General features: G+C 40.5%; 1 protein-coding gene across 1 annotated transcript; it reads left to right on the forward strand.

The window, feature by feature from the left end:
* The first annotated feature begins 17,731 nt into the window (after positions 1–17,731).
* LOC119767481 lies at positions 17,732–18,950 on the forward strand. The gene is made up of 2 exons (XM_038256169.1): positions 17,732–17,869; positions 17,935–18,950. Exon 2 carries the CDS (start codon positions 18,078–18,080, stop codon positions 18,762–18,764), a length of 687 nt encoding a protein of 228 aa, XP_038112097.1. The 5' UTR covers positions 17,732–17,869; positions 17,935–18,077; the 3' UTR covers positions 18,765–18,950.
* Positions 18,951–21,642: the final 2,692 nt, after the last annotated feature.

Here is a 21,642-nt window from a genome sequence, read left to right on the forward strand (position 1 = left end):
ACATGGCGAACAGTTATCGTTCTGATAATGGTCAATCAATTGTTTAAATTATTTGGACTTATAAAAATTATCACGAAAATAAATTAGCTTTACATACAAATTATATGGCAAACAGGTATATCGTTCCATGAATTGTTGAACAATGGTTTGAATTGTTGAGACTTAGGAAAATTTTCGCTGAATTCAGGTATATCGTTCCATGAATTGTTGAACAATGGTTTGAATTGTTGAGACTTAGGAAAATTTTCACTGAATTCAGGTATATCGTTCCATGAATTGTTGAACAATGGTTTGAATTGTTGGGACTTAGGAAAATTTTCGCCATAATTCAGGTATATCGTTCCATGAATTGTTAAAGTATTATTTGAATCATTCGGACTTAAGATTTTTTTTTTTTGCTGTAGTTCATTTGGCTCAATCATACAATACCTGTTTCAAATAATCCTAAGCGTTAGGCGAACAGTTATATCGTTCCATGAATTGTTGTACAATTGTTTGGATTATTGGGACTTAAGAGTTTTTCGCTGAGCTTCAAGTTGAAAATACTACGTCGGCTATGGTACCCTTATGTTTTAACAATAGCTGTTCCGAAAAATCCTTACCATATGGCGAAAAGTTATATTTCTCCATGAATTGTTGAACAATTGTTTGAATCATCGGGACCTAAGGAAATTTTCGCTAAAATTCATTTTTGGCTCAATCATACAAAAACTGTTTGAAATAATACCAAACATATGAGGAATAATTATATCGTACCATTAATTGTTGTGCAATTGTTTCAATTATTAGGACTTAGGAAATTTAGGAAATTTTCCGCTTAAGTTTCTTTGACTAAATCATACCGAGTATCATAACTTTTATCATACCGGCTACAGTACTATTATGTTCTAACAATAGCTGTTTCGAACCATCCTAATCGTATGACGAATAGATACCGTTCATTAAATTGTAGGAAAAAAATCAACCATTCGAATATGTCAAGATAAGTGTAACAATTCGGGAAATAGTACCATTTTAATTTTGTTATATGGTTGTGACATTATATCAACAATATCACAAATGGTAACCATACCAGAAATAATTTTCTTATGATTTCGACAGTTTCACCTTTGGTATTTGATTATGCGGGAAGCTAGTGTGCGTGAGATCGGGCTTAGATAGCTCTATGGAGCATTTCCATTCGAGCAGTTTTTGCTTTTTTCTACTACACTCAACCCCCGGTGGTTGGTCACTTTTTCGTTTGACACTTTTTTAGTTTGTACCCCGCTGGTTGGTCAAAGTCAAACTAAAAAGTGACGAACTGTCACTTTTTACACGGCGCTCAAGCACACTATCAAAACAAACGTTTGATAGTGTGTGTGAACTCCGTATAAAAGGGGTGTCAAACTAAAAAGTGACCCCGTTCGTTTGACAACAGTTTGTGTCAAACCATCGGGGTTTGAGTGTATGTATTTCTTATGGAGCGAACTGTCAAAAACTGCTCGACTGCGGGTGCTCCATTACGCAAAAACTTACCATTCTATTGAAACAATCGATTTAAGTTTTTGCGTAATGGAGCACCCGCAGTCGAGCAGTTTTTGACAGTTCGCTCCATAAGAAATACATTGTAGAAAAAAGCAAAAACTGCTCGAATGGAAATGCTCCATTTGAGGAAGCTCAATTTAATTGAGTTTGCTTTGCATTTTCCTGAGCCCACGACAAAGTTTTAGAAATCCTTGGATAGCATTCAAACACGCCTGCTGCTCTGACCTCCTAGATCGAATGACCCCGGATGAGTGGAGCGGGGAACAGCCGTTGGCCACTGCCATCATCAACCACAAGGCGAAGATATTTTGGTTGGAAAACCGAAGAAGCTGTGTAAGAAAATAACTTCGGGGGAAACGTTCTCGGGAAGCGCAAAACGACGGAGTCTCGTAAGTTTAAAAAAAACCGATCGAAACATGGAATCCGCTCAAGGTGCGCCGTCACCGTTTCTACAAGGGCTGGCATGTGAGCACGAAGAAGGCCTCCAAGAAGTCGACCGATGAAGCAAGAAGTGAATGGAATGGAGGACAACTTCAATAAGATGAACAATGGAGCACTTCCATTCGAACAGTTTTTGCTTTTTTCTACAATGTATTTCTTATGGAGCGAACTGTCAAATACTGCTCGACTGCGGGTGCTCCATTAGTGCAAGTCCGTGGTGCAAGGTCATCGAGGATCGAGCTCAATGGAGCATTTCCATTCGAGCAGTTTTTGCTTTTTTCTATAATGTATTCCTTATGGGAGAACTGTCATTTCTACCACTCGTACACTGAAAAAACCCAACATAGCAAAATCAAATGTTTTTTCACGTGAGCTACTCCAAAAACCAACACGATAACTTCACGTGATTTTCCTTTGACTCTGACATGCTTTTCATTTCAAATGAATGTGAAAATCATTCAGCTCCAGCTGATCATTAGGAAAAAAACATTCACTCATCTGTTGCATGGTGTTCACGCGGGATTCAAATGAATTTCACTTTGATTTGCCCCAATCGGCTTGTCCTTTGGTTTTGAAGTGGAAGTCACGTGAGATTCAAATGAATTTCATTCTGATTTGCCCTAATCGACTTGTCCATTGATTTCCAAGTGAAATTCACGTTAGTTTCAAATGTTATCGATGATGAAAATTAATCCTAAAGCAAGATGGCAATTTTCAATGGGTACGAGTTGGAGCTCGCACTTTTAATTTTAATTTGCTCCCGGAAAAAGTGGTTTTTATATTTTAAGTATTTTAGGATTATGTGGTAATTATTTTCATATATTTTTTTTGCAAAGTTGAATACTAAGTAGACAATTTTATGCCATTTTCCAGGAAATCACGGATAGGCTAATTTCCAGCGAAACTTAGGGATTTCCATGGAAGAGATTTTTCCAGGACCTCCGTGAGGTGAGAGCTCCGGTGTTTGGCCAAGGAGTCACGGATCGCTGATCGTCCAGAATGTGCGTACATCTTATTTTTAAGTGTGAATTGTTAAAGTTAAATTTCTCGAAAAAGTTAAGTTTGTGTATACGTTTAAAAGTTTGTTAAGTTTTATTTATATTTTAAAAATAAAAGGCAAAACTCAAAAACATATGAAACGTATTTTAATAATATGCTACATAAAATATTCACTTGAAACTGAAAAGAAAATCATTTGATATTAATGTGCAATCCATTTCATTCCCATAAACATTTCATGTGATAATCATGTGCAATGACACGTGAGGTTAACGTGATTTGCCTTTGAATCTACCACGTCGTGCGATGAATTTTGTTCAAGTGATTTGCACATGACATTCCCATGTAAAGTCGTATGGGGCAGAATCACGTGTGAAAAACATGTGATATTGCTATGTGTCTTTCTTTCAGTGTATCCGGTGCTCCATTGGGTTTTGAACACCTGGACAGCCCGTGCCAGTGACACCACGGCTACGTCACGACCTGGGTGATGAATAGAGAGAATGCGTAACGTGATTTTCGAATGATCCCACTTTGTTTACATCTACAAAGTAGCAGGCTGTTCAAGCACAAGCATGACTTTTTTCTTACTGGTAAATGAGCAGTTTTATAATCAGTAGTATGTGTTTTATTTTGACTAGTTTTGACTAGTTGCCGGAAAATTGTGTGTGTTTTAAAGTTTCGATCAGTTAGAAGGAGTTTTTCTTTTTAACGGGTGACGAAGAGCTGCGGCGAGATTGTCATTCTGCGATGTCGCAGATGAATTCCCTGGCTGATTTTGGAATCCTGCAGTTCTTCCTGGTCCAGCGAAAAAAAAAACATAGCTATTTCTAGCGAAGTTGATCCAACAAACAGGGAAGATTTTCACTGAACAAGAAGGATTTCAAACGGAATCAAACAATAAAGACATCTTCTGGATGGATACAACCGTATCGACTCCATAAACAACTTCCATTCATAATTTAAAAAAATGACTATCTCGCCTTCAACTTTCTTCAGTTTTCATGACTTCAACTCCAGGTCCTCAAAAGCCACACATTTTTCATTCTTGCACAAAAAAAAATCAATTTTTAATTATCGATAGCAATACTCTCAACTTTTGGCGAACAGTAAATTGGTTCCACTTTGGCATTTCAAAATTGAGGCTGTTTTGCGAACCACTATTCAGCACCCAGGTCACGACTGTCATCCACATACAAGGCGAGTGAAGTCAAAATCGAACCAAGATCGAACCAAGATCGAACCAAGTTTTTTGCGCGTAGCGTTTGAAAAGGTCGTTCATAATTTACCAACAAATAAAAAAAAATTTCATTTTATTTTTTTTTTCTTCAAAAAGATTTACATTTAATCTCGGACTTGAGCTTGGGGATCAGCCGAGGTTAAAACTGCTGTCCCAATTCGCCCCAGTTGACGGTACCTTAGTATTCCCCTTATTAACGTTTTGGCATAAAAAATAAGAAAATTGCATTTATTTTTGACTCATATTTTATTTTGTGTTTCAGATTTCCTATGTACTACAAGAGCTGTGTATTGCCGTACGCTAGGAGTCGCTCCATCAAGTGGTTCATCGGTGGGAATAGGGTCTCCTTCCGGAATGAGAAAATCATAGGATTGAAGAAGCGTGGTGATAAAAAGGAACAAGTTTGCTTTTCCCATCATTTCGCCCATACAGCGATGTCTGCCAACGCCAAATGGATGAAATTGTGGCGGTATAGCGATTTTGCCATCTTTCAGAAACCTTTCCGGCTTGAAACTGCTTGGGTTGTCCCATTCGTTTAACATCATGCCGCGGAACATTCCTACCATCATTGTATCCTGTAAAAGAAGTGTGAATAGTGAGAAAATTATTTTGCTTGTGCATTAGAGGCGGGTTTTAACACAATCTCCACAAGATGGCGCATATTTCAGTAAATACAGTAGCGACATCTTATAGGTAGCACTGACATTGCATATCCCCAATATTTCAATGAGAACTTTCATTCATGCTCTCTTTCTAGCAAACGCGACTTAAAGGTAGTTTGTGTTTGTCGACAAAGACATTGCGGTTTTGCTAATTCCAATTAGATGTTGACGTTCATTATATTGACGTTAATAGTCAGGAGTAGGACCCGGTGCCTGCTATTCCCGTTACAGTTTATATGGAAATCCAATAAGAATGTAAAAGAAAAATCAGGTATCGTATCCACACTGTTAATTATATTTATTGTTTGACTTATCTATTTATGACCGTAACTAATATATTCATTAAAGTAGATTCACTCCATTGCTGAGCTCTGCGCCCAAGATATTGCAACGTAAAAGTTTTTCTGGTTGTTGGAAAAGGTTGCAACATGGAGGGCATTATAAACGGTTTCCATACAAGTTAGGTTAGATGAAATTTTGTGACGCATGCTTATAAGCGTTATAAAGATCTTCAACATTGTCAGGAACATTAGATTGTATGGATCTAAATATTTAAAAAAAATCCAGATCACTAAAAAGAGAAACATTTACTTTTTGTATGGACCTCCCCCTTAAGGGGCCATCCATAAACCACGTGGACACTTCAGGGTGCTTCAGGGTAGAGATCCTTAATAGGGAGACTGGTCGAAGTGAATTTGACGTACCCAAACAGACACGAGTTTGACGTATCCAAACGAGCATTTGCCTTTACGCCCAGCAAAACTTATCAGTGTTGCCAAGCTAAAAAAATACGATGCCAGATCGATTTAGCCAGCTTAGACCAGTCTCCCCATTCAGGGTCTCTACTTCAGGGGAAATGGCGATTGTCCAACTGTTCACGAAGGGGGAGGGGGTTTGAGATATCAACTTAGTTTATGGATGGTCCCTAAGGGCCAATACGCACCTCCCAAGAAATGGCTTTACGAACAGCAGAACAAAGAATTAGGGAACGACTTTTTAGGGCTTTTCTTCAACCTTTTTGGCTTGCTTTCTTTGCCGCTGCTACCCATTTGAAATTTTTCTTGACCGTTTCCTTCCGAAGTGCGTATACCGCTTAAAAGGCTACGTGCTGATAAATAATGTTTTTTTTCGCATATTAAACACGCATTAAACTTTGAAGGTGAAACAGTTTTTTTCAGTTTTCTTTTCATGTACATTCATTCAGTTAAAATATTATTGAGTGTCCAATCACAATCGATGACTTTTCACCTCAATTTTAAATACTAGCAACTTTTATTTATTAATGAAATATTGTAGCTTTCGCTATTCAGTGATTTCAAAGTAGGAGGTCCTACATGTACAAAAGGGAAAAGGGATACCTTAAAACTAACTTATAAACTATATAATGAGCGGATCAATGCAGCTGAAGACTGAAATGATTTTTGTCGAAATGCATCAATGATCCTATTGGACATAACATCCAAAGTGTCAACTTCGGCTAGAGTTCTAGTGACATTATTTTCGGTGAAACTCGATGAAGTGAAAAACGGTCAGTCGATTACAGCGCCACGTTGTATTGAAATGGGAAAACCAATCCAATAAAAGAACTCCATCTACCGAAGAAAAATCCTTTGCAGGAAATGTTTCAATATATTTTTAGATTGGGAAAACCAATCCAATAAAAGAACTCCATCTACCGAAGAAAAATCCTTTGCAGGAAATGTTTCAATATATTTTTAGATTTCCCCTTTCAATGTTTCCGTAAACGGTAAGCTTCGCAGCAAAGCTTCGAAAGTATATAAGTATATAAGTATATAAGAAAGAGAGGTATTCTAAAAAGCGACCTTCGCAAAGAACTTGCTTTAATTTGACCCCAGGGATCGTAAGATCAGTACACCCGGTACACCCCACAAAACAGAAATGTTTTGAGGAGCACGCCATGGCGGAAGGCAACTCGCGACAAAATTTTGAGGCCAGGAATTTTTAAAGGTACACCCAAAGGAAAAATATATCTCAAAATCTGCAACAGTGGATTTTCTGCAGAAAATGTCACATTTTATAACATTTTTTAGCAGCAAGCCCGTAGATCATTTTTGCCCGCGTGTAAACATTTCTGCGATCTGCAGTTCTCACCAACACATATAATGCTCGCCCGTCTCTGAGCAACACTTAAGAGAGAAGATTATGTTGGTGCTCTTTCAATCTCATTTCATCAAGCGTCCATGGCGCGGTGGTAACGTGTGAAGTTGGTGGTTCAATCCTCGTTCTGTTAAGGTTTTTTTTTGTGAAATACAATCAAAAAGCTGTCGGTAATGTCGATAATTGTCGGTAACGGGCAAAAATGTCATACCCCTATATCGTAAAAAATGCATGAGGACAGTTTTTCACTTTTCAATTCGGTTTTATTGGTGAATAATCAAGATACAATAAGTTCTTTTGAGGTACATAACAGAGTTTTGGAGTTCCTTACAGCTGTGTGTTACATTATGATCCATTTTGGAACAGTTATTGCTTGTAAATAAAGGTGTCACCAAGAGTAAGAAAAAATAATAAAAAACTTACTAAAATTGCAAGAGAAAGGGGATAGAAATAGAAAAAGCTTAAAACTAGATCACAGTTTTTTATCCTTTATAGATGTGCTTGTACGGCAGATCCGAAACCGCGTCGTCATCTCCCCTGCGAGTGCAAAGAACTCTGGCAGGGTAAAGAGATCTTCTCCGGTAACTTCTTGCTGGGCCGTATTGCCACTGCCGGCAGCGACCACGCTGGCGAACGATTGCTCCCATCCAGGAGGGAACGCTGAGTTGTCCGCTGGAACCGTACGATGACCAGCTGTCGGCACGGTTTCGCTCGTACTTCGCTGAGGAGGGTGGGACGCTGCTGCTTTCTTCTTCCTCTTTTCCTGCTCCTCGAGGTAGTGTTTCCGTGCGCTGCATCCACGGTAGTTGCTGGTATGGTTGCTCTGCCTTGTCCCCCAAGTCCGCTTTGCACGGCAGTGCACACGCCTCAGAGAGGTGTGATTCACCGCACTTCACTCAGCGGGGCGGGAGGTTGCAGTTCCGCGAGCCGTGGCCGAATTTCTGGCAACGGTGGCATCACAGAGTAACCCAGAGGGAGCACTGGCATTTAATTTATGGTTGCGTTACGCAGTACATCGTGGTACATCCCCCCTTCAGCAACACTGTTGATTGTCTCCGAGAAAGATGACGTTTAAAGCGTTACATTTTTTTCGCAGCAACCAGGTTCTAAATTTAGCTGTCAAAATTTTTCACAATCTCTCAATCAATCCAATCAATAATGTGGATTTTCTGACGACTATCGCGGACCACATCTGGTATATCCAAAGTTTGGTGGAAGTTTTGGAAAAGGACCAACTTGGAGCTGTCTAGGAACCACCTCCTCTCACTTGTGGGTCAAGTTCCGCCAAAGAATCACTTGTGTTGGAAGTTTCATGCTGGCAACGCTGTGAATCGAACTGACCAAGTTCTCACTGGAGATGTGGTTTCGAGTAATAAATTCCAATTCCAACGGAATTCCAGAGGAATTTTTTGAAAACTAAGCTTTAAAGTGAAAAATTGTGCGAAATTTTTTGGGACAGTTTTCGTAGCTGTAACATTTGTGGCTTGGTCATAACAATTTCTCAGGACAGTTTTTGGGAAACGACGTAACATACTACTAGAAAAATTGGATAAGTAGATGGAATCTTCTTATTTCTATGTTTAATTTTCATTTATAGTCTTAATCTTGGGACTATGACTAACCTACGTGCTGTAAGGTTCAGAGACCCCCACCCCCCTTTCTTGACCTCCTACCTTCTTCCTTGCTAACACATTCATTTTCCTTCACAAACACATATATTTGTATGGAGTACTCATAAAACCTCAACGCTCATGGATCCCCTGGACGTTGGGCAACCTGCCTTGGGTAGGCAATAAGAATTTGCCTGATCCACGGGCGGCAATTTGAGATAGCGAAACAAATACCCGGAAGGAAGCATAGTTTTCGTCCCACCGCCAAATCATTTGGGTAGTCCTGAGGGCACGCCTGAGGGACACTTCAGGCATAAACTGGATTTTAACTCTTAACTGCTTCCCAAGCTCCTTAAAAAATATAAAACTTGAAAGGAACAAAATTACAAATCAGTCATCAAAACATGGCACTTGTCAAAACAAAAAAAAAATCTGAAAAATCCTGAGTTTACTATGATGAAAATTTTTCTTCATCAACCCCGTAACGCTCAAAACATAACGCTGAAAGCCGCTACCTTTCCAAAGGGTATACAAGTAACGGAGCCACAAAATTTGACTGCTTTTGTTTGGACTGTTCTCTCTGGATTACTCTGTGGTGGCATTGTGCTGCGTCCGACGGGTTCTTTGAGTAGAACCGGCAGTTTACCCAAAACCCGTCCAACGCCTTAGTTCGCCGCAGGTCTTGAAAATTGACGGTGCCGCGGTCGAAGTACAAAAGGTACAGGGTGTGTGTACCTGTTACTGTTGTCTTCCGCGAGAGGACTTTTATGTCACGCGGCGTTATGCCAGCACCCGAGAGGTCCTTCTTGAGGTCGGAGATCGGGCGGTCTTGGTACCCCTGCAAGACGACCTTAACGGCAGTCTTCTGCATGGGGTCGAATGTGTAAAACTTGAAGTTTTGACGCTTCAATTTCTCCACAACCAGGTCGAAGTTCTTTTCGTCAAAAGTGTAAACTTGCACTGACGACTTACCGATTTTCAGACAATATCCGAGACCTTCCAGCAACTCGTGAACATCGTCCGCCAACGTGTCCAAAACAAAAATTGGAGGTGGTCTACGTTCCTTTGGAGAATTGTTCTTTTTTGGCGTCGACACTTTCTTCCGTGCACGCCCGTCATCGTCGTCGTCGTCGGTAGTGCTGCTACCGTCGGTGTTGTTGTTTTCTTCGTCGTCGCTCAGCATCTGGAACTCGTTCCTGATGGGGATGTTGGCGGATGTTGATGTGCCACTGGTCGTGGCACCGGAAGTACCGGAACGGGTTCGCACTGGTGATCTCGGAACGTAACCGGGATGTAGATACTTTTTGTCGATTCCATCTGCGCTCACGCTCCCCTGCGCGATGGCGGCCGATACGGCGTTTGTTAGTTTACCTTTTTGCACACGGCCGGTAGACGAACTTCGCTGGTTTTTCGAGGCCGCACTCGAACTGCCACGGCCACGGCCGGCCTTTGGCATGCTGGAGAAGCAAACTCGCGGGTAATCACAATCAGCTACGGCGAAAAATTTCGAAAAAACGGTAGAGCACAGAGCACTTGACTGCTGCTTGTTCTCGTGCGTACACGGAGGTGTTGGTGAGCAAGTTGGTGAGGACAGTTTTCATGCAGATAATGATATACTTTCATGCCGCCACGTATCACAATCATGCGACCGCCGGTTAGGTGTATGATTTTCATAAAGTATTCGCCTCCTTTTCTCTCCCGCAGAAAACTGGGGACAATGTAGCTGTCAAACTAGGCCAAACTGTTAAGGTAAGAACAAGATTGTCCGTCAGACCTGGACGCAAACGCAAAATTTTGCGCCTGTCATCATAGCCTGCCAGTCATCGACCATTGAACAAAGCAACCCCTATAGATTGTTCGACTGACAGTTGTTGGAAAAATCGAACTGGCACAGCGTTCTGCGTTCACCACTGCGTCGAATGGACAATCTTGTTCTTAGCTTTAAAGTCACTCACAAATTGAACTTTGAGTGATTTGAGTTCAGTTCTAACGTCACGATTTTCTCCTCTATTATTATTAAAATTGAATGTACCTAAGGTCAAAGGGGTCGTCTATATTCCATAATATTTAAGGCCCCAACCACCTTCACAACACCCCCCCCCCCCCCCCTAAATTATTTAACAGAGATAATAACATTATTTTTAATATGAAGCGTCATCCACAAAGTATGCTACCTTTCCTAATCTAATCTAATCTAATCAGACCCTAGCGCAGCCAATCTTTTGAAGGGATCCTGGAGAGTGCATTAGGTTAAATGACGCCTAGCACTCTTCTTGTCATTTATTAACATTTGTAGTGCGCCATTGCATTAGAATGCATTGAAACATCACAAGCGTTAAAGCGGCCAGGCCTACTACGTAAAGCCGTATCGCAGAGATGACTCGTAATTGGGTTGAGTTTGGGACACACCACCATACGCTCCGAGATTTGGTTGTATTCGTTGGGAGCACCATGCTAAGAAGGTTTGGTACTCCGGGACCCTTTGGGATGGGACATTGTATTTCCACGAATGCCCTGGACACTATTTGCCGTGGTTATAGCGCCACAACTCGCTTTCTGTAACAGTATTCCTTATTCCAGTCCACGTTCACCAAGTCGTCATGGCTGAGTGGTTAGGATTTTTGCTTACCAATCCAAAGGACGGAGGATCGAACCCCGTCTCGAGCGACTTTGATTTTTCGTTCATATTCATGATTTCAAATTTATGTGTTCTTAACTTTCTCGTTGGGAGCAGATGGGAATCGAACCCAGAACCATTCGCTTACAAAGCGAACACCGTAACCACCATAAAGTATCTTTCCATGAAAAAAAAAAACATTTTAGGTACTTTCAATTTCTATAATAATTGCCTTCCACCATGGCGTGAGGAGCTGTTCAAGCGCTGTCGGCAGGACGCTCCAGGTTTTCGGGCCAACATGATGGTGGCAGATGCTCTGCTGGTATGCACCAAGTGCATTTTCGACCATCAGCGGAAAAACTTTTTAGTATGGATCGTGGACAATCGCCATAATCCCCTCCAAACACCCCCATCCAAGTGTCCCCGTGGTTTATGGATAGTTCCTTGCATGTTTTATAGGAGAAATTTGAGTCGTAAAATTCGTCGTAATTTTTGTCGCATGAAGAAGCGACACAGTAGGAGACACGTGACAAAAATAGGATTTCAAACAAACGCTTGCTGCGTGTTAAAGAAAAACGCCTAAAAATATGTACAGACGGAAGATTTTGAACAACGCGGCGAAAAGTCCGAACGCATGATGCGAAGCAATCTACGCAGGAGTTAAAAGAGCAAAAATTGTAGCGCATGCGTCTTGGCTTAAGCTGAAAGGAAAATAGGCCCCCAAAACCAAAGCTAAAAACTCTATTCGCCACCTACATTCGAGTAGGAGAACTTTGGTGCAAGGTTACGTTTACGTTTTTGCGCGATAAGTGCAAAGGGGAGTGAAAACTATTTTAAGGTTTTTTAAAAGAAAATTGATCTTTTGGAATAAAATAAAGTTAACAGGAGGTAAGAAATAAAAACTTTTATCGACTGACCATTTGATTTTTTTGCCAAGTTGCCTTTTTCATTGAAAATTCTGAGATCCGGATTGAAAACGCGAGAATGAGGTTAGATTGCTAATTTTGAAAATCAATCCAATTATCATTTTTCAAGCAGATCTTTGCTTTTATGGTAGAAGTGACTTTAAAAAATATTTGTCCACTTGAATAATCTACATTCTCAATTGATTAGTTAGGTTTTGCTTGATTAAAATATTCCCTTATTTTGAATCAGATAATGAACAGGTTAAATCGGCCATCACAAAAATATTTTCGTTTATATCAATTAAGCTATTTATTTCTTACCTGAAAATGGTATAATTTGCTATTAATGTCGATTTTATGATGAAATAACACAATTTCAAATTTCAAATCAATTTACTCGCTGTAGGTTATAATGAAAACATCACCCCAAGATTGAGCGCCATCTAGTGGGGGGTAATTTTGACGTTTGATTGCCTATAGGAGATGAAAATTCCACATTTGAGGTTTTGCAGCACGACTGTGTATCAAATGTAGGTGGCGCCAAAATCGTATTCCTTTCTGCTGGATTGAAGAACAAAATTGGCTATTTCTCATGATTTCCAGCATCAATCTTAATGAACTGGTTGCAAAAGACGAGAATTTTTTTTTGCTTTAAAATAATGAACATCGATTTTTGGGCGCGCATATTTTCGAACTATTTCTTAAAAAAAAACATGTTTTGGAACACAAAAAATTAGTTGCCCGGTAAATATCATGAAATAAACAGTTATTTAGTTGATAACAGATGTGTTAACGTATATTCAACAATTTTTAATGATTTTTGACAGGCTTTCTTGCCAAATAATCCAAATTACTATCTTCTTCTGTATTTACAATTTTCTCATAGAAAAATCAAACAAATATTGGAATGTTGTACACCAAATTGTTGGAAATAATTTTTCTCATCTGAATCCGGCATAAATTTTGTAAAAATGTTGATTATGAAGGAAAAAACACATTTAAAAAAAACATGGGTTTACGCTATTTGTTCATAAAACTTATGCCGGATTCGGATGACAGAAAATATTTCCAACAATTTGGTGTACAACTTTCCAATATTTGTTCGATATTTCTATGAGAAATTGAGAAAAAGATAGTAATTTGGACAATTTGGTAAGAAAGTCTGTCAAAAATGAATAAAAACTGTAGAATATACGTTAACACATCTGTTATCAACTATATAACTATTTATTTCATTGATATATACGGGGAAAGTCATTTTTTCGTGTTCCAAAACATGTTTTTTAAAGAAAAAGTTAACAATTTTTTGCGCGCTCAAAAATTGCTATACAATATTTTAAAGCAAAAATTTTTCTCGTCTTTTGCAACCAGTTTCTATAAGATTGATGTAGGCAGTCATGAGAAATAAGCGATTTTGTTCTTCAATCCAGCCGAAAGGAATAAGATTTTTGGCAAGTAACCTCATTTTGGCGCCACCTACATTTGAAACACAGTCGCGAAACTCATGCCAAACATTTTGCTACAAAAAGCTCATGAAAAGATGTTTTCTCTAAAAAGTTATATAACAAATACTATTACAAAAATAAAAAAGGTGCAAAAAAGGTTTGTACACATTCCGAAAAATTAACATAAATAAAGTTTTTTATTGATAAATCACCATGAATCCTGTCTCCCAACTCCAAATAGGTATCCTTGACTGATTAAAAAAATAATAATTTGGATTGAATAAAAGTTTACTAACTACTTAGTATAAAATTTTATATAACTCTGGAAATTCACTTCACTACTTTTAATTTAACTAAATGTCAATATATTACCATAGAATTGCTAAATAAACATTTTTGTGTCGGTATAACCCCCAGTCTTTGTATCGATAGAATAGATTGTTCGTTTTCGTTGGAATTTCGTACCAACCCGGAATTACGTCGTCGGAAAATCCGCCGGCATCCAAACCGGTCCACGATTTACAAGTCAACCTAAGTGGCATCGGAAAGGGCATAAAATTTCCTATCTTTTGATACTGTAACCGTTGTTACAGGTTTCCTTAATTTATAAATATTTAAATACGAACGTTCACGATCTTTGAGGTTATGGTTAGTAGGGAAACAGGGAAATGAAAAATATTATAAACCAGCTAGTAGGGATTTGATGCAAAAAGGATTGAAATAACACAATTTGTTAACACACTGATACAACACAACAACAAGGTGGGACCAATATCAACAAGAATAACAAACTACAGAATCCATCTCCGGTGGGTGGAAAATGGAACGACTCCAGAGGGTGGTGTGACCTCCCTCTGTGACGTCATGCTGTGACTGGCATCGGAGGCTTGAAGGAATCTGGGGAAGGCCACCATCGGTCTATTCCCTTCAGGCAAGTGTGCGATCAAGACGTTAATTCGTAGAGCTAAAATTAGTAGTGAGTGCAAGGTGGAAATTGTGCGCGAAGCACCCTACATCGCCCAGGTATGTCAACGCCCTGCTGTACGGCTCTGCAGAAAGGACGATGTACTAGCTAACTTACGCTAAAAAGTACGGCTAGAAATCCACTCACTACTCCCCGTCCACAGGACCTTTTGTGTTGCCGTTTAACGGCCATTTTGTCGGTCAGCAGGAAGCTGGTCCGACACCCCGATCGCACACTCTCGGCCTAGCAGCAGTAAGAGCGGAGGAGCCAGCTGCTACGTCTAACCCGTCAAGGATTGTCGTTTTGCTCTGGCCAGGGTGGCCATCATCACCGAGGAGCACGCTCGGATCGGAACTGGTCCTAATTCCCAAGGAGCGTTATTCCCCTCTCGGGTTGGCCAGGTTGGGCAGGTCCCAGGTCGCCCGATTGCGCCAAAGAGGGAAGGCCTGTGATTCCAGCCGTGCTCTACACCACCACCACCGTCGACACTGTTCCGGAGAACCGGTGTCCACCAGAACGCGAGCGCTCGCCGGCCGAAAGGATTCGGCCAAGAAGTCGTCGTCGTCATCAAGGTAGCAGCGGTACGTACCGGCAGCGTACCCCCCCCCCCCCTTTTTCCTACACACACGTACACTTACAATAAAACACTTTAAAACTGATTTTGGAATTTATTAAATTATTGAACCCGACCTGTAAAGAAAGTGAACGTTTTAGTCCCTTGTCCGCGATCTCCTTTGTTGACCACCGTAGCGCAGCCGACCCTTAGATTATCCCTCAAGTGCCTCATGCCCTTAACCTGAGTTAGTCGTTGGCCTAGTCATATAATAGTTACAATACCCAAACATCTAGGTTTTCTGTAAAACCCACGTTTTTAAATACCTGAGCAAAAAGTAAGTTTGATCCACGAGAACAAAAATTACGAAATTTCATACAGTTTTGACAGGTTGCTCAAACGAAACCATGACAACGTTTTGCCTTCCTCACCTTACTGAGGAAAGGCTATAAAATCACTTGAAAAATGAACTTCTTAATTCGACCTCGTAGACCCACCTTCACATATACCTATCGAATCAGAATCATGTTCTGAGCAAATGTCTGTGTGGATGTGTGTAGGTGGGTGGACAAAAAAATTGTCACTCGATTATCTCCGGACTGGATCGTAGAAAGGGTGGTTTTTGCAAGAAACCCTATCATGTTATACATTTTCAGAAAGGTATTAAAAAGACCTTTCCAAGCAACATTTAAGATCTGACAACCCTATCAAAAGTTATTAGCACTTAAGTGTTACTTACCGGGACCGTGGTGTAGGGGTAAGCGTGATTGCCTCTCACCCAGTCGGCCTGGGTTCGATCCCAGACGGTCCCGGTGGCATTTTTCGAGACGAGATTTGTCTGATCACGTTTTCCGTCGGAAGGGAAGTAAATGTTGGTCCCGGACTAACCTAAAAAAAGTTAGGTCGTTAGCTCAGTCCAGGTGTAGGAGTCGTCTCCCTGGGTCCTGCCTCGGTGGAGTTGCTGGTAGGCAGTTGGACTAACAATCCAAAGGTCGTCAGTTCGAATCCCGGGGTGGATGGAAGCTAAGGTGTAAAAAGAGGTTTGCAATTGCCTCAACAATCAAGCCTTCGAACACCTAGTTTCGAGTAGGAATTTCGCAATCGAGAACGCCAAGGCAATGCTGTAGAGCGAATAATTTGATTTTTGATTTTTGTTACTTATACACTTTTTGGAGGCCGGATCTCAGATATTTCAATGAAAATGATGTCCGGGTTCATACCCATCGTTAGTTAGATAATCGAAAGACCTTTCAAATGAGCCTAAAACATCAATGATCTGACAACCCTATCAAAAGTTATGAGCACTTAAGTGTTATTTATACACTTTTTGGAGGCCGGATCTCAGATATTTCATTAAAAATGATGTCCGGGTCCATCATGCGACCCATCGTTAGATAGATAATCGAAAGACCTTTCAAATGAGCCTAAAACATCAAGGATTTACAACCCTATTAAAAGTTATTGGCACTTAAGTGTTATTTATACACTTTTTGGAGGCCGGATCTCAGATATTTCAATAAAAATATTGTCTGAATCTTCCATGCGAACTATCGTTGGATAGGTTTTTTTTATCAGACCTTGCCGATGAGCCAGAAATATTGAAGGTCTGCAAACCATATCAAAAGAAAAGAGTAATAAAGTTGATTTGTTAAACATGTTAAGGGGGAATGTTGCTATTTTTACTAAATGTATTGACTTTTTGAATATGAGGAAGGCACCAACCACCTAAAGGTGGATTAAGTAACGTTTTACCTAGGTATTTAAAAACGGGGGTTTTAAAGAAAACCTAGATGTTTGGGTATCAAAAGATCGGAAATTTTATGCCCTTTCCGATTCCACATAGGGGAAATATACCCTTTCTAATCAAACACCTATCTTCGTCATATGGAGAGTTTGATGCTCAATTAAAGCACAGAGAACAGATGTATATTATTGAACAAACAGCATTGAAAAACGTGTGTAAAAATTCAAACCAAAATACGTTGAAAAGAGCTAGGGTGTGCACCATCCGCCTAGATAGCGCCACTTCCAAAATCATGATGGCCTACAGTAGCAGAACGTTGGACCATATAATCACTGCATAAAACATTCCGTACGAACGACATCAGACCAATGTCTGACTGCCCTTCATCAGAGGGTTGTAATTTTACGCGCCAAAGAAGGTAAACAAAACGAAATCGGACATAACATGTGTACAGGGACTATTTTAAGTTGTCGCTTGAAAAATAATTTTGAATGAATTTTCTGTTATGTTTTCGTTAATGTTAATGCATTTTTGCATTATTTTTAGTCAACTGGAATTATACAGAAGTGAATTTTATATTTAAACGAGATTAACATTTATTTTCTTTCGAAATTATTGAGCCTTTTTCATTGTTAAGTCAAGTATTCTCAGCCGCGACGGTGGCGCTGCCAAGCGTATCCTCCCCAATCAAATCGTTTTCCGCATGACGGGTTCATTCCGCTTCGAATTCCGCTTCGAAAATTGCTTCGAAATTTTCTAAGCGGAATCTCCGGTTGGACTCCGTTTCGATTCCGTTTAATCGTTTTTGCACTAGGGCGACACCTGGCGGTGTACAGCGGAGCCTCGATGACATTTCGCCGCGTTTCGTCGAATCGGTTTTGTTGTTGTCTGTTTAACCAAACGTCATGATTTTGCTTAATGAAAATGGATTGTGACATGTTAGATCCTGTTTAATTTTTTTTCGTTCTTGCGTCCACGTGCAATCGCGGTAGGCCTTTTTGATTGAAATTTGCGTGGCAGTCGTAAATTTTGTGAATAGCTAGACAGGTAGGAGAAAAAAATGTTCCACTTTTTTCGTTATTGAATAACACTTTTTTTTTGTCTTCCGACAGAGACGGAAGCTGAGAGGCTGTTCAGGCCGGGAGCTGCTACGACGGTTGGAGGATAGAGCTCAGGCCGCAGAAAATCCGGTAGTTTTCAAAAACTGCGGCACCATCGGCCAAGAGCAAAACGACGAAGAATTTGAACCCCGTGGATGCTCTGGTCACACTTGCAAGGGACCGAAGGTAAAGGAGCGCAAACCTGCCGCAGTCGGATCCGGAAGTGGGGACGCGGGTCAAATGTCAACGTGCACGTGCGGCAGCAGCCGTGGAATGTCCTTGAGGAACCAGTACCGACGGAAGGAGGATCAAACTATTCCACCGCCATCAAGCCCTCTCCGTTGTCGTCCAGATTGAGACAGATGCCGTTCACGTCGACGTCGATGGCCTGTGTGACGGAGGGTGAAAGCGACGGGGATAACGATACGCCGAAGCATCATGCTGTAAAGTACGATCCGCAGGATCGTCCTCGCACCGCTGCAGTGACAATAAGCAGGAATCGTCCGGCATCATTAGCGTCCGCAGCAGACATGAGCATGATGGAAAGTAGCGGCAGCAAGTCGGAAGCAACCGAAGTAGACGCCCCGCCTCACGCTCACGCCAAGAACACGCCAACCTGCGTTGCGGGAGGAAATTCGTCATCTTCGTCGTGGAAAGCAGCGGTCTACCTCTACCCAGCTACACGTTTTGGGAAATTCACCGGGAGTTTTGCTGCCCCCGCAGGACGCCACCCAGGGCGGTCGGCCGTGTTTGTGACGTACCAGACGTACAACCGGGTGGTGCCACCGCCGGTCCACAATGTTTCCAGCAGGCAGATTCCAACATCCAGTTTGTTTCGCTAAATCCGATCCAGGTTGCCAACAAGCCGCTTCGATCTGGTCAAGCTGATGGAGCTGCAGGGCGATGGCAGTGGTAAGAGATCCGAAGGATTGACCGGGGCCATCAAGAATCACGACGTTTTGGATTGCCACGGGGAATACAAACTGTCAGTGCTTTGTTTATTTTAAATGGTTAATAAAAAATTTGAGGACTGGGGGTCTGGGTTCGGGTGGGTCGTTTATTTAACAAGGAATTTGAATAAAATTTATGCAAAAATTTATCGTGCAAAAAACATTAATCAACCTCTCTGGTTGAATTCCAATTAACTTTGGATTCAACCGAAACAAAAAAAAACCAACAAGTAAAAACAAGAAGAAGAAGAAGCTGTCAAAACCAACCCGTCAATTCCGCTTCGATTCCGTTTCAACTCCACTTGAACCGATTTGCGGCGAAAACTCAAACGGAACCGGTTGTTGCGTTTGAAACGGAATGCGGTTTAGAATCTAAAACGAACACTGTTTAGAATTCGAATCGAACTTTTTTCGCTCAAGTGGAATTCTAAACGGAATTCAAACGGAACGCGCTGAGTGGGTCCACACTCTAATTTCTTTGATGCAAGATTGTATGCAACGCATTTTTTTAGTTTACACGGTTTACACACAAGTTAGAACCAAGATGTACATCTGTTCTCTGTGGTATACTTAAACATTGATTCAGCGTTACAGGTTAATGTAAGGTATGCACTTCGGAAGAAACCGGTCAAGAAAAATTTCAAGTGGGCAGCAGCGGCAGCGAAAGCAAGCCAGAGAGGGTGAAGAAAAGCCCCAAGAAATCGCTCCCTCTCATTTGTTCTGCTGTTCGTAAAGCTGTTTCTTGACCCCTTTCCTTCCGATCTGCGTAATAGCCTTAAAACAAAACAGTAACGTGTTGCGAGCCAAAAAATCCCGTGTTATGGCGATTTTTTTTACTAATTTCGTAAAAATTAGAACGAGTTCACCTGATGGTCCGGGCAGGGCTGTCTTAGATAACGCTGGTGCGGGTGGTATGCTATGTCCTCTTTCCTCTGGTCAGCACTTGAGGTGGTTCCAAGTCGGTTTGCAGTTGTAGGATGTTTCTTTTGAGCACTAGGACAGGAACACAGCTACCAGCCAGTTTCTTGTTCTTTCTTTTTGCATATTGACATTAAGTTAAATTAAAAATTTGCAAAATTAAGTTTAGATAAGTTTTATATAGAATTTCCAGAGTTATATAAACTTTTATACTAAGTAGTTAGTAAACTTTATATTCAATCCAAACTATTTTTTTTAATCAGTCAAGGATGCCTCTTTGGAGTTGTGAGACGGGATTCATGGTGATTTGGCAATAAATTACTTTATCTAATCTAATCGAACACAAGCGCAGCCAGTCCGAAGAAAGCATTCAGCATTCTTGTCAATATTAATGATTACAGTACATCCGAGTTACCCCGAAAATGTATAGCAAAAATTACTGCGTTGCATTAACCGCAGAGACAGATTCTGTGAACCGATCACATTTCACAGAATCATTAGGGGAGGAAGGATGCGTGGACATACCGTACCAAACGCTCCGAATCAGTTGTGGTGTGGTGTGAAAGTGTAAATTTGGCAGATAATAATATTTAGGGGCGAGGGGAGGGGAGGGGGGGGGGGTAATGGGGATAGGAGAAAGGGAATTCACAAAATTTTATATTACAGAAAATTTATTAAATCCACTAAAATAATGATTTCGAATAATCCTGAAAGTTTCATGATGATATTTCATGATTAAACTGAGTAAGAGACGATTTAAGCTCAAAGTTTTGCTATGCGTAAAGCGAAGTGTCAAACTTTGAGGGCGTTTTTTCTCTAAACACCGTGTTGATTTACGGGTGCCACGATATCTCGAGATGAGATAGACCGAATTGGCTGAAATTTCAGGTGAAGACTCTCAAGACATACTACGTGTGCATGACGAAACCCGATTTTGAAATTTTGTTTCAAAAAAAAAATCAAAGATCAAAAACTAATGATTTTTTACATGAAAAACAGAAAAAATATTTTTATCTTTTTAAAAAATAAGCTTTTTGAAAATCGGCCTTCGTCATGCACCAGAAACAGTTTGACGAGTCTTCACCAAAATTTTGAACCGATTTGGTCAAAGCAGTGAATTTGTTCAAATTTATTTCATTGATAGATGAAAATGTATATTTTAATGCCCTGAAAACAGATTTGAAAAAAAGTTTAAGCGTGTGCTCAAACCAACATCTGAAATTTATGCCGATTTACATGTATGTAACCCCTTAAGACGCGGAAATAGACTGACGATTAGGGTGACAATAAAAAAAATCGACATCAGAGATACCCTCTGACTCGATTCCTAATGCAAAAATAAGTATCTGTGCCAATTTTGAGCCAAATCGGTTGAGGCTAAGGGGTCGCTTTTCATCGTTGAAGCTTATATGGGGAAAATCACGAAAATGTATGGGGAAAAACATCGTTTCAGTAATTTTCTGCTGTGAGAGATTCTTGTAGGAAATTTAATTCTCTACAACTTTGTCGAAGGGTGCAAAACGATCCGAGTTGATGCAGCAGGTGGCAAAAATCCTGAAGCGATGTTTTTCGCCATACATTTTTGCGATTTTCCCCATATAAACTTCAACGATGAAAAGCGACCCCTTATCCTTAAGAGCGAGTTTTTCACCAATGTGTAACAGGTCGTATCGAGGTGCTCCGATTTGGATGAAACTTTCAGCGTTTGTTTATCTATACATGAGATGAACTCATGCCAAATATGAGCCCTCTACGACAAAGGGAAGTGGGGTAAAACGGGCTTTGAAGTTTGTGGTCGAAAAAAAAAATCCTATAATTGCTCGCATTTCCGTAAAACTTCATCAATTCCAAT

Source organism: Culex quinquefasciatus, chromosome 2, assembly GCF_015732765.1.
Source record: "Culex quinquefasciatus strain JHB chromosome 2, VPISU_Cqui_1.0_pri_paternal, whole genome shotgun sequence".
Lineage (NCBI taxonomy): Eukaryota > Metazoa > Arthropoda > Insecta > Diptera > Culicidae > Culex > Culex quinquefasciatus.

What these genes read in the sequence shown, in the direction of transcription:
- LOC119767481 (XM_038256169.1), top strand. Translation starts at nt 18,078, where the DNA reads ATGCTCTGGTCACACTTGCAAGGGACCGAAGGTAAAGGAGCGCAAACC.